This window comes from Vanellus vanellus (assembly GCF_965231255.1).
Source record: "Vanellus vanellus genome assembly, chromosome: 1".
NCBI classification, from domain to species: domain Eukaryota; kingdom Metazoa; phylum Chordata; class Aves; order Charadriiformes; family Charadriidae; genus Vanellus; species Vanellus vanellus.
This window is the reverse complement of record NC_138905.1, coordinates 47,107,855-47,120,221: the sequence shown is the minus strand read 5'-3', so window position 1 is coordinate 47,120,221 and position 12,367 is coordinate 47,107,855. Positions and strand designations below refer to the sequence as shown.

Genomic DNA, 12,367 nt, shown 5'->3' with positions numbered 1-12,367 from the left:
AATAATTAGTAAACTAAGTGTATTGAAGAATATAAGGACAAGTGTTTGCCAGGCTATGTAACTCTTGCCATCTCTGCAATATAAATCTTCCTGCATACATGCTGCCTCCAAATGTCTTTAGTAGTTAAGAAAAAAAAAGCTAAAAAAAGAAATACATGTGTACAATATAACATTAGAGGCAATTGAGACCAGGCACCATCTTGGTGCTTCTGCTGTAGCTACTATTTTTTGTTCAATTTATCAGGTGACTGTTTAAATTTATGAAACATTACCTGAAGAATATAAATCCTGTTGTAATTGATAGCTTAGTTATACCTGTTTCATATTGAACTGAATATGTGATTATATTTTCAGCTGTGATTCAAAACTGAAAACAGAAGAATGAAAATAAGACACACAATACTAAAACAGAAGTACTACTTAAATGTTTTCAATGGAATTTTCTTGGTAAAAATTCTGTTTCCCTTTTCTTATTTAGCAGCTTCAAATTAATTTTTTAAAAATGTTTTGAATTAAAACAATAATCCTCCTTTTTTTTCAGGCTCTGGGTCTTATGCTTTTGATATTTGGCCTGTGGCTTTTATTTGACAGAAACAATTTATTCAGTGTGTTATGTGAGTATAAACAGAATTTTTCTTTTTTTCAAATGATGGCAAGATAAATCAACAGAAACAGCTATAGATTTTTTTTCACAAGGTGGCAGTATTGGATTGAAATGCATAGGTCATGCTTTTTGTTATGTGTATTTTCCATCATTAGAGAGTATGATTATCAAAATAAGGGAAAATATGTATCAGTATATCTACAGTTTATATATGATTATAATTTATATGATTTATTTCCTTCTCTTGGTGTACAGCCTATAGATGAATCACTGAAATATAAATCAGCTCTATTGATCTTTTCTTTATATAATTTACCAGACTATTTGGCCTGCATTTGACAAGATTATAGATCGTTTAGTTGGATATTTGGGTGGAATGAAGACAAGTTGGAGCTTGGGCCTCTCCATATAGATATTCCTTTTTCCCAGAGCACCTATCGAATTGTTTCACAGAGAAGTAAGCTTTGGGTCACATTGCAACAGCTGTGCTCTTAAAGAGTTGTCTGCCTCGCCTGTGCCAAGGAGCATCAGTTCCCAACTGGTGGGATGGGAACCATCCAATACAGTAATTCTGGGATGAAGCATTTGAGATGGAAGTAATGAGAACGCCTGCTACTTTCCATATCTATGCAAAAATGGTTGAAGTGGAAAGGGCAAAGTGGCCAGTCACAAAGAGGGAGGATAGAATTGAATCTCAGTCTGGTTTTAATGAGAACTTTATCTATGTCCACATAAGATTTGTACATGTGCTACTAATTTCTGGCAAACAGAAAAATTCTGTAAACTTGTAATTGTTCTCTGATTTCATTGTGTGTGGTTCACATTGTTCAATTGAGTATGTTCTGTTTACATCTCATATGTCGTTACCGTCTTCTGAATTTATGACAATATATCTTTTTCTTTCTGTGAATGTAGATAGCGTAAATAATAATAATAATGCCCTTTTATCATTCTACTATCTCCATCGTTTCACTAATGGCATTGCAAAGGTTTAATTTTTTTTCTGAAATAAGTTTTTCAAGTGGAAGTCTCAAAAAAAAAAAAGAGGAATGACAATATGAATGCACTGTGTTACAGTTTCTTCAGGTCAAAACCAGCTAGTGGCATATATTTCTTGTATGTTACTTGGAATTGGATCTGTTATTACTCTTACATCAGCCGTGGGATTCCTTGGAATTCTGAAGGAAATCAAATGTCTGCTAGTTATAGTAAGTGTAAATCTGACTCCAGCTTCCTCGCAAAATGAAAAGCAATTTTGTGTGCATAAAAACTGTGATCCTGTCTTGATGTTGTGATGTCCATATCCAGTGCTTAACAAATCTGCTGATAGAAAGGTATTTTTAGATAAATTCCTGGCTCAAGTGAAATCTGAGCAAAACTGAAGACCCTTCCATATCACTGCATTAATGTTTTCAATGACAAGACACTTGCAGTTTCATGCAGCAAAGATTTTAACCACTGTATTTATTAACTTAGAGGCATTAAAGTTAATTCAGTATTGAAATTATGCAGAGTAACTATCTCTCAGCATATGCTTACATGCTTAGTATGTGCTGAAGAAATAAAGAAAAGCCTGCCCCAAAATATTGCAGATTGAAGGCAAAAGTAGCTACAGTATGGCTACAATATCGAAACAGAAAGTATGATTAAAAAACTGTTAGCTGTGTAGACCTCCCTGGATACTCCATATTTATATGCAATTCCTGTTTTTTAAGAGAACACTTTGATTTCTCAAAAATGACATGGTAACTATACATTCTTATGATCACTTTGATTACATTTTTCCTTTATCTTTTGTTTATTGTCACCCTTTTTGTGCAATCTGTTTTAGACTATATGAAGGCTGAAGCAGAGAACTATTCTACTGATTAATTTATTAAGCACTATAAATGTCAATTGGCTCAGCAGTGAGAGGAACCCAGGTGCTATAACCAGGAATTTTGTTCCTTCTTCCTTCCCACTACTGCCCTAGGCATGTAGTGTTTGCTTCATGAAAACATGCTTCATGAAAGAGAAAGAAGTGTCTCATTTCCAATTTCCATGGAAGTATCTAGTATCACAAGATCTAGATACTGTAGGTGAAATTTTATCTAACTGAAAATGAAAGAAATCAACTATCTTTTTGTTTTGTTTATGTGTCTCATAGCTCAAAGGAGTCCTTGACTAGGTGTGAGACTTAGGTACCATCCTAATTTAAACAGGAAATAATGAAGTAAGAGTTTTCTTCAGCGGACCACAGCTGCTTAACAGCAGCTTTTGTTTTTCACTTCCAAGAAAGTTATGGCTTTGTCTTTAAGCCCAAAACAATGAGTTGTGCTTTGCCTGAAGCCTGCCTCTTAGACTATGATGTCACTTTCTGAGGGTTTCCAGGAAACAATATTTCTTATTTTTGTTGGAATGACTCTAAGTAATAGTCATGAAGGATTATATATGATTTTCTGGGATTTTTTATTGCATTGCTCACTTATTCAGTATTATGTTTATACCTAATTTGGAGTGTTTTTTCAGTATATGAGTTTTCAGATCTTGGTGTTTGTTACCCAGATGGCAATACTGATGCTGATATTCATGAAAAAAGAAGAGGTATGTAAATAAATTATCTGAGACTGCTGATAATTTCAAAATAGTTTCTTGCAATTAATTAAAAAAATTCTAATTGTGATTTCTCACTGTATGCTGTATCACCATTTGTTTGAACTTGAGTATTCCACATGTCAACCAGGCATAGCAGAAGATGTGGGAATCTTAACTGGAGGAATTCAGCATGGTTAAATAGTTGTGAAGGAGAGTGCATGGAAACATATTTCCAGTTTCTTCTGTGCAACAAAACACACCCTTCCTGTTCAGGAATGTGGAATCAACAGTGTAAGAGACGGTTTTATTTCTTTCTGAGGGATGACCCAGAAAGTCCCTCCTTCCTGGACATCAGCAGAAGTAGGAGAAAGCATTAGATGCTAACCTGTGTCTGCTACCAGGTGATAACAGTAGTCTGCTGTGAAATTGGTAGTAGGAGTCATTGGTGTCTCATGGTGTGCAAAGTACGCTAATAAATTAAGTTTTATTGTTTGAGCCTGTATTTTAGGTCCTAGCAGAGATCTAATATAAGGAATATGTATCTCTGCTTTTAACAACAGGAAGCAACAATGAATATCAACATAGCTGTTGTTGCTAGTAACTGTACTGCTTTGAAACTTTATTCAGTCATTTATTTTTCTACACATAGCAACTCCAATAGCTTGAGCACTCCTCACAGTATGATATGGAAGGTAATCTGTGCTGAATCCATAGTGGTCTGGCTGCTTTCATATTCCATAATTCCAAAATCTATGGTTTGAGAAAACCTCCCATGTCACTGGTCTCATAAGGTTCATACAGTTCTCCAAATCCTGCTGCTATTCGGGCAGGGTACAGGACAAATAAATTAGTTTTACTCCATCAAAGTGAATCTGTATCATCAAGATTTCTTCATTACATGTTAATTTATAATTATGGAGCCCTCCCTGTTTTATATGATGGTTTTACATGTTGAAAGATTTGAACTGTCAGGAATGATGCATTCTGGAGTCAGCTATTTGGGCTAGGAAAATTGGTTGAAAGATTGCAGTTAAATTTATTTTATATCAACTGTAATTGCACTTGATCTCAACCTTAATTAAGTGTTGCTGAAGTATAATAAATGATGGTAACGTCATCTTTCACTGTGCAAGTTTTGAATTTTGTTTTTAGGATGGCTGTAGCAAGGGGAATGAGTTGGAGAGGCCTCTTTTTTTGTCTTGTTTTGTAATGAAACCTTTCAGTGACCTAGGAGTTCTCCTCTGCATGTATTCCCTGCTACACTCTCTGTAACCACAGTCTTTGTGATCAGCTTGTTCACGTCAATTACTGTTGAAGATGTATTTTAACAGCCTCTGCCAAGATGCCTTATCTAGGGCCAACATGAGCTGCTAACTCCCCTAGCCCAAAGCAATACATATCCTGGCCAGATTGCATGGTGCTCACACAAGTTTGTATCACATTACACGTAGAATCAGTTTTGGGTTTGTGCTTATTATTATATGGTGCTGTGCTTATTAAAAATAAGTTTGAGAGGTAGGATTTAATATTTCATGGTAGATCAGGTGCATCTATGTCTGCCTGTGCTATGTATGTGATTTGGGTCACTTCATTTATCTTCCCCTTTTACTTTCAACTTTCCCATTAGTGCAATGGCTATGATGTGTCTTAGATCATATTTGGCAAATTGATTAGAATGCTGCTGCTTGCAAGTAATCATTGAAGAAACCTGAATATCAATAAAAGATCAAGGATTGTAATATCCATCCACACTTATCAATATGCATATACCAAGTGCTATAAATATTTATGAACAGGTCCACAATCAATGGAACAACAGAATTGATGAAGTTATTTCTGAATATGGGAATGAGAGTCTGGCTGAGCAGGAACCTGTGTGGGACATTCTGAATGCTGTGCAGCACAATGTAAGGAAAAACCACAAAATATCACAACCGAAAATACTGCATCAACCAAAAAATGTGTATACTAATCAAAACTTACTTTAGCAAAACAACTCCTTTTGTAAAGGATTAATTTTTTAAGATCCGCTGCTAATATCTGTTGTGGGTGGGCAGATTCCTTGCTATTATATGGATTATTATGAATGACATTAGGTTTTTGAATGTCTTGTTGATGTATGTAGGAGTGGACAGTTCTGGTCACTGAAGTTTAACGCAGCTGAAAAAAAACAATGGATTTCCTAATATCTTTGACAGTGCTGAATATCATAAAACACTTGGTTTGCTTAGTTTTTGAGACTGACCTGAACCATGGACAAGCAGAGGTGCTGTGAGGTCAAAGCAGAGCTCCTGCTGTGAGAGCGTTTGAATAGGTATAGACTCTCTCAGAAATAATGCTTAAAGCCTCACATGAGCTTGCAAATCAATACCTTCAGCACATATACTTAATTATTAATCACATTTTTTTTTGTAGCCTGGCAGCATGTAGTTTGTTCCTCTTTTCTGAAAAGTCCTTTAAAGCATTTGTATGAGATCAATCATTTTGAAAGTTGTTAGCAATGTTTTTGACCAGTGGCCTGCTACCCACCCTTCAGATTCATTCTGCATCATAAGCTTTTAATTACAAACACTACAGCTTAACAGTTTAATATTGTTTAATATACTTCTATAGGCCAGCTGTGAGTTTCTTAATACGGCTTTTTGCAGAGATGAGTTATAGTTCTTCACTAATGTTGAAGATAATTTATGATTCCAGATAACTCACAAAGCATGTATGTCTAGACTCAAGATTACGAATGCATTTGTAATGTATATTTAAAATCTGTTCTTTGAAAATCCAGCCTTCTTTCATTGCATTCATGATTTCTCTAGTGATTAATGGTGACCCCATTATGTCAATGGTGCAGCTAGACTATGTGCTGGCATACTTGGGCTCAGTTTTATTAAACTGTTGTTGTGGGAGCACAGATTTCAGCAAGGTTACCTACCCACCACCTACCCTGGTGGGTGTGTTTAAATTGTGGCAGATCTCAAAATCCTATGGGTATTTTGCAGTTGGTGTCTAAGCCAGATAAAATTATATTAAATCTGCCAAGGTCAACTTTTGAATGAAATACTGCCATCCCCAAGTCTTGTGTTACATGCTTTCAGCTCTTTACAATATCGTTGGCATCTGCCATGAGAAAAATAAAAAGCCTAAGATCACAAATAGTATTAGAGAATAACTACATTTTTATATATTCTTGCTAATATTTCACATACTGCTTAAAGCTGGTGTTTTTTTTAACTGAACTTACAGAGATGTTGAAATTGAATGTTTTTTCCAGAGAAAGAACAGTTTTGACTAAGTTATCTAGTTTTTTTGAAATTTAGAAGCAATATATTTTGGGTTGAGATGCTTGTATTTAGCATTTCTAAGCTAAAATATGGCAGACTTTTCATCCCACAATACAATTCAAGCATTTCTGAAGTTTCATCCTCATTCAGAATGAAAAACTGCAGGAATTTCCTACAGGGCAAGAATCCCGTTCTCCAAGCTGTTTGTTTGGTTTGGTTTTGTGTCACTGGTATGGGAATAGATTATTGGGAAGAACTACCTGATAATCCAGTTGAACAGGGCACAATATTTACTTTGTGCTTCAAGTGTGAGGTATGTGTTCACAAGAGACCGATTGCTCAAAAGAAATTTTCAAAATCTGGTCCTTATTTAAGTTTCTAGATCAGAGTAAAACAGACTGTCTGTGGGTTTATTTTTATTTATTAAAATATGTTTTATAAAATCTGTCCCTGTTTACTATATTCACTATGAAACAACATTCATTATGTTTTTTCAAATAATCTATAGTTTTCTTTCTTCTTTTTGTAGTACTTCACAGTGAGCACACCCTTAAACTAGTTTACTGCTTACGCACAATTTCTACACTGAAATTACTTTGGAAGGTTAAGGGTGATAGTCAAAATGTTTTCCTTTAGTCTGAGTTTGTAATTTTTTCTTTTTTTTTCTAGAATAATGTAAAGTCTAAAAGAAAGATCCTTTCAAAAGTATATTTTAAGATCATATTGTTCTCAAATCTGTACTATCCAGTATGTATCATGGGAATGATACATAAGGGTGAATCATTCCCTGCAGAAACCTCTCTCCACCAAATACAGAGGGAAACTGTCTAGCTAGGGTGGAAATCCCTCTGTGTGACAGTCTGTATAGATGTTGGAGTTACCAAGTTACAGGATTTCTATTCCAGATGGAATGCTGTGGAAGATACAATGTTACGCAGTGGGAAAGGAATGAAAACAAGGGAAATAGTACTCAGATCCCATGTTCATGTACAAAATCCAGTCTGAAGAAATGGTTTTGTGATGACCCAAGGAATTCAACATACAGTATGGTAAGAAATAAACTTGTCTTGAAGAATGTAACTTTTGCTACTAAATGGATTTGGAAAAAGTATACAAAACATGTTTTCTACCAAGGCTTGGCTTACAAATGCCAATGTATTAATAATATTCATTGCTTTGGTTTTGGTCACTCTGAAGCCTTGGTTTTTACTCATTAAGTGTCAATCATGTATGCAGTTCTAAATTAAGGATAATTCAAGAAAAAAGGAGTTGTGCTTATCACAGATCAGTATCACAGGGACATTTAGTAATGGTTTAAGAAGTAGTAAGCATCTTGGCATTCAGAGTCCATGCTGTGAAACTCAATGGAAAGTGACAGTATATAAAAGTATACAGTACATTTTCCACCTGTAATTACTATTCATTACTTACAGAATGTGAGCAACATCTCCACCTGTTTATATTATCTGTTTCCAGAGCATCTCCAATACTTCACAGGATAAGAGGAATGAGCAAAGCATTGATATATGAGATGTGTTTTCCGAGACTAGCTCTTTTTAACATTTGCATGGCTTAATATCAAGGGGCCAGTTTGCATATGACCTTCAGATATCATCACCTGATAACAGAAAACTAGAGCAAAGCCATACAAATTATTCTTTTCTGTAAACCCTCTAGTGTTAATAGGACTGTCCAATGAGAACAAAAATTCAATGGTCAAAGGTTGTTTCTTGACAATGCAGGACAGTAAATAATAGAAAGGATGTTGTCAAATGACATCTGGTAGTGTCTTCCTTCGCTCATCAGTTTGGAATCGTTCCCTGTTTCTACAAATCCTTGTCATTATTAAAAGATCACTTCAAAGTATAGAAAGCATTGATTTATATGTTTTATTATATTTATAGCTATTTTAAGATATGTATTAATTTATAATTTATTTTAAAAAGCAATATAATAAGCACAGACTGTAATCTGGAAAATATGCACATCCATTTCAGGATGCATAATGCATGAGAATCAGTGAAAACTTCAAAATATTCTTTCAAGCATTTACTTGTAATCTCTTAGTTGTGCTCACACAAAAGCAAATTCCCTTTTGATTAAGTCATAAGCTCTGGAACATTTCCATACAAAAATATCAGATTTACTAAAGAACAATCTGTTTAGTTCAGATAATTTAAAAAATGTTATAGCTAACTCTCCACAGTACACATTACTGATATATTTGCTTTCTGGCAAGCAAATATCAGAACCCATCATAACATGCAGAAAATTCTATGTATTTTAAAAGTACATTCTTATAAAGATGTAATATGAATTCAAAAGTTTAAATTACTTTTCCTGAAATTTGTTCATCTGTACTTGCTTAGGGATGTGAAGAATATTTAAATACATGGTTTGAAAACAATGTTTTGATCTTAACTGCAATTACTGTCAGCCTGCTGATTACACAGGTAAGAGTACTTTTAAGCTAAAACCCACCAAATATTGATATTCTGCTGGGGGTAAAAATCAATTCAGTGCCATTTGGCCTTGGCATGCTCTCTGAAATTTTGTAAAGCTTTGCATCAATTGTAGTTCGAAGTAAGATTAAGCACTGTTTACCAACAAACTCCCATATATTCAAGCACCATCACAGATGTTGGTGTCCAAAGTTTGTTGAATTAAATGTTTGACCTGACTTGTGAAAACAAACAGTGTTGCAAGGACAGGAAACAGAGTATGTAAAATCTGTGGAGCAAAAGACCTCTTTTGTCTGCTACTTGTACAGAACCTAGTCCATGAATACACTAAATCAAACAATACAAAATCATGAAAACCCCTCCCCCCACATATCTATGAGAAAATTTTATTGGGTAAAAAGGAATAAAGCTTTCAATATCAAAACAAAATCATACGAATAATGGCAACAAGAATTGATTGTCCACTCCACAGACACCCAGAAGGTTGAGTACCATCAAGCAGGCAGAGGGATTTTTGATAATATCTAAAATAATTAGGTTAAAAATAAGATTAGTTCATTTTTACTCAAAGAATTAAAAGTATGACCTATTTTACCTCTTCCATATGTAGTACCTTCCTATAGAGGTGTGTAGTAAAAACATTCTGGCTATGGAGTGGACCAGTTCAGTAATGAAAATGTTTCTTATTCATACTCACCTAATCCTCACTAGCTTAGTACATGAGTGTCTCATGATCTTCAATGTACTGTCATTGACACCTTCTTGTCAGGTGAGAAAGAGCTGTTATCCCCATTCAAGAGGTTAAGACCAAGATTCATAGGGCACTGAAACACTTAACACTTAACTGAATTATGTGCCACTTGAAATAGATTTCGAGACACTTCTGTGGATGTGGGCCTAAGTGACTCGCTCGAGGTCACACAGCAGGCCTGTGGCAGAACAGACAATTCAGCTTGTCTCTTCAGGCATGTCTTGATCGTTCTCCTATAGATCCTGCAAAGAAGCCAGGTTAACAGTTAGATTGGCTCAGTCATGATTGAGTATCAACACTTTCTTTGTTGTTTTTAATTTACTCTTTTTCCTTTCTCAGATATTTTTGATCACACTAATTGGTCAGTTATTTAGAAACACCAAAAAGAGTAATATTTGGCCAAGTGAATCATGAACTCTTCTGAGCATTGCTGTGGTGCAAGAATCATGTGATCCGTGCCTGTGACAGTCAACGAAATTACTTCCACTAAAGTTTGGATTGGGCTCTACGTATTGTAATCACTAGCATATAAACATTTGGGCTTTAATATGTTTGTTTGTTGTTCATGGCTATGGATATGTCAATATGCTGCAAAATTGCGTGTGTTAAAGCCATTTACTAGCTGGTTAATAAAACTTCCTGACAAGCTGAATATTAGTTTCCTGAGTCTCGGGAGCAACTTGTATGTTATAAGTAGTACTGTATGGTATCCCACACTTTGGAACAGAAGGAACCTGTTGTCATATGCAGTGGAGAAACATAGTTACTAAACCTTGCTGATACTTCTTTAGGCTTTTACCTTTCCTTCCAGTCTTTCTCTGTTTTATCCTTGTCTGTTGTGCAATTTAATCTCTAAAAAAATGTGTCTTAACAGCTCTTTTCCAAGAGCTGTTGTGGTAGACATCTTTTTTTCTTGCTGAATGGCTCTTACCATTCATTTAATCATGTGGCTTCAGTGTTTTTGAAGGAGTAAGCTTGAAACCCTAAAACATTCTTTATCCTCTGAACAGTGAGGTGACCTGGCATATCTTGAGGAAGACTGAGGAACATGTGGTGTTACAAGTGTGGGTGGTAGAAATATTAATTATTTTTGCCTAAAACTTCCCATTTGAGTAATCCATCTTCTTATGCTTATAAATTTTGAAAGTTTTATTTATTTAGTCTAAAAAAAAACCATTCCAAATACCTGACACAGGCTGAATTTACTTATAGAGACCTTCAAATATGAGAAATATGTCGATTCAGAGGTGAATCGCATGCTTGGAACAGAATCTGAATTCCAAATTTTATTTTTTGTTCTACCACCAGCAAAAATCTAAGGAACACAGCAATGAAGTTTCTCATGCCCCTCAAAGGTTTATCTCCATTAAGAATGGCAGATACCTATTACCTTGATGTCTGTGATGGATTAAGAGGTTTTAATCTTATTATTGATGTAATTCAGTCTGAAAATACAATCTGAGGAGGCTATTAAATAATAATATATAAATAAACAATATTTTTTTTCAGTAATCTTCATTTTGCAATTTACAGACTACTTCAGAAAATTAAGATCAGGAATCTGAATTTTAGTTCATCAATACTATTCCAAAATGTAAAAATAATCTAACTTCAGTGTAACAAATATTACATTTAAAAGTCCCAATAATCTGGTAAAATAGCAGAAGCTACTTTTCCATTAGAAAGTAGATCCATTTCATTGAATAGGTCTGTGATACAGAGCAAGACAGAACAACTACTTTCACTTCTTTCTACGCATCTAATATTCAACATGGAAATTATATACAGAATCGTAGAAGCATAGAATAACATAGGCTCAAACGAACATCTGGGGACCAGTCCAGTCCCCCATTGTTCAAGGCCATGTCCAGGTGAGTGTTGAATATTTCCAGGGATGGAGACTCCACAGTCTCTGGGGGCAACCTGTTCCAGTGTTTGACCACCCTCACAGTGAAAATCTTTTTACTTATGTCTGACTGGAAGTTCCCTTGTCACAGCTTGTGCCTTTTGTCTCTTGAACTACCACTGTACACCTCTGAGAAGAGTTGGCTCCATGTTTTCCACTCCTTCTCAATATGTAGTGGAAGCCAACATTAAGATCTTCCCTTAGGCTTCTCTCTTCCAAGCAGAGCAAACCTCTCAGCCTCTCCTCCTATGTCATGTGCTAATGATTGTGGGTTTCCTCTGCTGGAACTGCTGCAGTATGCCGATGTCTTTCTAGTACTGGGCAGCACAGGACTGGATGCAGTACTTGAGTAGTTCTCACAAGAGGAGAAGAATCATTTCCCTCAGCCTGCTGACTGATGCTAATAGAGCTTAGGATGCAGTTGGCCCTCTCTGCGGCAAAGGAATACTGTTGACTCATGTTCAGTTTGTTTTCTAGCAGGAGCCCCAAGTACTTTCTGCAAATGTGCTTTCTCCTCAGTTGGCCCCTGTGAAATCCATACTGCTGCGTGGATTTGTTTCATCCCAGATGTCTTTGTTGAATGTCATGAGTTCCCTTTCAGCCCATTTCTTCTACTTGTCAGGGTCCCTCTGCATAGCAGCTCTGCCCTCCAGATTATTGACTGTTCTTCCTACAAGCTGCTATCATTTGCAGAGCTGCTGAAGGTGCAATTTATTCCATCATTCAAGTCATTAACAGAATTTTCCCCCAGTCTTGATCCTTGAGGGTTGACATAATCAACCAGCCACCACC

General features: G+C 35.6%; 1 protein-coding gene across 1 annotated transcript; it reads left to right on the top strand.

The window, feature by feature from the left end:
• Nucleotides 1-381: 381 nt before the first annotated feature.
• Nucleotides 382-10,083, top strand: TSPAN19 (tetraspanin 19; the record flags this gene model as incomplete). The annotated part of the gene is made up of 8 exons (XM_082496603.1): nt 382-447; nt 542-614; nt 1,682-1,812; nt 3,113-3,187; nt 4,975-5,085; nt 7,362-7,505; nt 8,826-8,909; nt 10,009-10,083. 8 exons carry the CDS (start codon nt 382-384, stop codon nt 10,081-10,083), a joined length of 759 nt encoding a protein of 252 aa, XP_082352729.1.
• Nucleotides 10,084-12,367: the final 2,284 nt, after the last annotated feature.